General features: G+C 31.2%; 1 protein-coding gene across 1 annotated transcript in view; it reads left to right on the top strand.

The window, feature by feature from the left end:
• The window catches only part of LOC111683280 (probable serine/threonine-protein kinase DDB_G0282963), a 97,411-nt gene that overhangs the window by 35,196 nt on the left and 58,287 nt on the right, over positions 1–3,928 (top strand). Inside the window, exon 2 of the mRNA XM_046950469.1 lies at positions 2,195–3,667. Coding sequence (XP_046806425.1) covers positions 2,260–3,667 — 1,408 coding nt within the window. The 5' untranslated portion in view covers positions 2,195–2,259. The remainder of the gene's footprint in view (positions 1–2,194; positions 3,668–3,928) is intronic.

Raw genomic sequence — 3,928 nt, 5'->3', positions numbered from 1 at the left:
GTTCTAGTTCAGTTCTAGTTCAGTTCTAGTTCAGTTCTAGTTCAGTTCTAGTTCAGTTCTAGTTCAGTTCTAGTTCAGTTCTAGTTCAGTTATAGTTCAGTTCTAGTGTAGTGCTAGTGCAGTTCTAGTTCAGCTGTAGCTCAGTTCTTTTTCGTTTTATTTCAGTTTTAGTGTAGTTATAGTTCAGTTCCAGTTTAATTACGTTCTGATTTAGGTTTGGTTTTCTTATTGTTTAATTCTAGTTTAGTTGTAGGTGTTATTGTAAGTAGTTTATTGCTACTGAAATCAATCTAAAATAATTAAAGCATCTGTGAAAGTCATTAATAAAATGAAGTGTTATTATCTCATTATACTAAGTTTTTCATCTTCATCTAAACATATTTATAAAATATATTCATTATTAACATTAGAACAAACATTATAGTAACATAATAAAACATTATTTAGAAATGAATAGAAGAAAATAATATTATTTTACATAATACATAATATTCTACATAATATCCTTTATTTAAATTAGAACAATTTAATTAAAGCAATTAATTTAAAACACTATTGATGATAATGCTTATAATTAAACTGTGTTTGAGTAAATTTTCAGGAAACATCCTGCAGATATACATATGTAGATTAAGATATTTAAATATATACATTTTATATAAAATTGCTTTTATAAGAAAACCCTGTTGAAAATAAAACCAATTTAAGTTGTTTAAAACTATTAAATTTATTCAAATCCCAATGGGTATCCTTCTACAGGATACACATAGATGGAGAGAATTAAATAAAATATAAATAAATGAATGAATAAATTTAAGCATAGCATTGAAATACATATAGGTGTAACTGTGTGTGTGTGTATTTTAAACACACATAAGAATTCATTCGTTTACTCATTTAGTAATTCATTCGCATTCAAACACTTATGGAATTAAAATACTATAATAATTTGACTCTATTACACTTATAACATTTTATATCTGCATGAGAGTGTATGAAAAGATATTAGGAGGATTCTGTTTTAAATGATTTTTAAGAAACTAAAAATTTTTCTATCAAAACTTGTTGTCTTACAGAGGTTTTTCTAAAACAAAATATGAACTTGTTATAACTATGTTTATAGATTGTGTTTTGGACACCCTATAATACATTTAAGTTGTAGATAAATTATTGTAATTTGGCAACCTTCAACCTTTTACTATATAATAAAAATCTCTACATACAATTTAACTAAAAATATTCATACTTTTACTACCAACAACACAATTATCATAGTGATGATGTTGATATTAATGATGTAGAAACTAACATCCCGGAATCTTATGAAAAAGACAATGTATCACATTTAAATAATATTTTCTTCTGAATTTCTAACAACTGTGTTAGATCGATATGTGTGTATACATATTCATATTTTTGACTAATTTGACTACTATGCACTATTCTGAATTATAATCTGCCTGTAAAAATTTTAAAATTTTGAGGACAGTCGCTCTGATCTGCAGGGAACAATGAACGTTCTAGTTTTAAGATGATAAATGTAAATGAAATTGTAATTGTACATATGTATATAAAAAATATTCTGCTCTACCTATACACAAACACACACATGGTTTTTACATTTTAAATAACACTCTTTATAATGTACTATGAATATGAACAATTTAAATAATTTACACTGTTTCCTTATAAAAGAAATGTAATTAGTTTGGTTTAATGTTGACTAGAACTGACCTAGAATTGATCCAAAACTGAACTAGAACTGAACTAGAACTGAACTAGAACTGAACTAGAACTGAACTAGAACTGAACTAGAACTGAACTAGAACTGAACTAGAACTGAACTAGAACTGAACTAGAACTGAACTAGAACTGAACTAGAACTGAACTAGAACTGAACTAGAACTGAACTAGAACTGAACTAGAACTGAACTAGAACTGAACTAGAACTGAACTAGAACTGAACTAGAACTGAACTAGAACTGAACTTTTATAATTTTTATTAAACAAAGCTTTCATTATTCAGATTGTATTTTTTTAATTAAATCAATCAATCAATTAACTCACATTTTAATGGAGTGGAAATATGCGAAACTAAAAAAAAGAAACAATTAAATAAAATATCAAATCAATAACTTCAGTCATATGTAATAAAAATTTAAACAAATCGTCTCTTTTTTTCAACTATTTGCAGAACAACTCACATTCTCTAATGAATTATAAATTTATTATTTTATGTCGGGCGAAAATGTTTTATAAATGATGCCAGAAATTGAATGTGACATTGTGGCAGCCACAGCAACAACAGAAATGGTTAGTGGAGCAACACATGTACCAATATTCGAGACAACAACAGCAAGGAATACAGTAGCACAAAAACTATATAACCCTCATCATCTACAACAGCATACACAGCAACGACATTATTATCAACAGCAAAATCATTATAACGACATTGCTAGTGGTAACTACAAGTTGCAAGAATATCATCATCAGCAGCAGCAACAACAACAACATAAAATGGCAACAAGTTCGTATGTGTATCGTAGTCCTTTAACGATACCACCCGTAGCTACACATACAATGTATGATAATATCAACATTAGCAATAATAGCAACAACAATAATAATTTTAGCACGAACAACAATAACAACATTGGTAGTCATAGCAACAACATGTTAGAAACCTATAATAACAATTATAATCATACAATGAATTTAGCAACAACTCCACCTGCACCATTGAGTCAGAATATGGTAGCAGCAACAACAACACATAACAATGCAACAGCAGAAGCAGTATCACCAGCAGCAACAGGTGGTTGTGGAATTGCAACTACAACTACACCAACAACACCTAGTCCTAATCAATACAATTCAAAGGAAAAATTCCCTGACATTAAACAACAGCAAACAATGATGCCAACAGCGAACACAACATTTTTACAAAAATCTTTAGAGGCTCCCATTAAACAAATTAATTACACTAATGGCTATGCAGGCAGTGGAGCAGCAGGAGGTGGCAAACATATATCAACTCCTCCACCGCCACCTGTTGGAATATTAGCTAAAACGCCACAACAAAGGCAATCGCACTCACCCAACGTTTCAACCGAAGCCCATTTATTGGCTTCAAATATGGTCACACCACCATCGTGGCATCCACATGTCTATGCCCGTCCACCAAATCGACCTACTCCTCATACAATTGCGGATATTTTAGGTCTACGTGATTGCAACAACACCTCATTAACAACAACACTACTCAATTCTAGGCTAACACACGATACTCAAGACGAATCTTCAAATTCGTCCGCCACAAATATACCACCTGCCCCCGCTAAATCACCAAAAAGTATTTTACGAAACTTTCAACAACAATATTCTGCACAAATCAATCAATATGATCAATCTCAGCTGCGCAGTGCTTCGGTGAGTGAGACCAGCGAAGATGATCAGGTGGCGACAAGTATAGCTGTTGGTTCAGATTTGACACCAATGGCACCTCAACCACCGCCCATGTTGGATCAACCGCTAAATTTATGTGTGGCCAAAAAATCAAGAGATTCTTTATCTCCACCTCCCGTCGTAAAACAAAATCAAATTTTGGGTATAACCACTGATCGGGAGAAGACAACGTCGCTTTTGGGCAAACACCTAAAGAAAGGTTAGTGAATTAATATCATGTTTTAATGTACAAAAACCATAATATAACCACAACAAAAATACAGTAGATCTGGAACATACTATGACAATTTTAAAAAACATATGTACAGAACTAAAACTCACCTAGGAATGAACTGTAACATAACTAAAAGAAAACTAGAACAGAACTAAAACAGAACTAGAACAGAACTAGAACAGAACTAGAACAGAACTAGAACAGAACTAGAACAGAACTAGAACAGAACTAGAAAAGAACTAGAAC

The sequence above is a fragment of the Lucilia cuprina genome, chromosome 4, assembly GCF_022045245.1.
Source record: "Lucilia cuprina isolate Lc7/37 chromosome 4, ASM2204524v1, whole genome shotgun sequence".
Lineage (NCBI taxonomy): Eukaryota > Metazoa > Arthropoda > Insecta > Diptera > Calliphoridae > Lucilia > Lucilia cuprina.
This window is presented reverse-complemented; position numbering and strand designations above follow the sequence as displayed.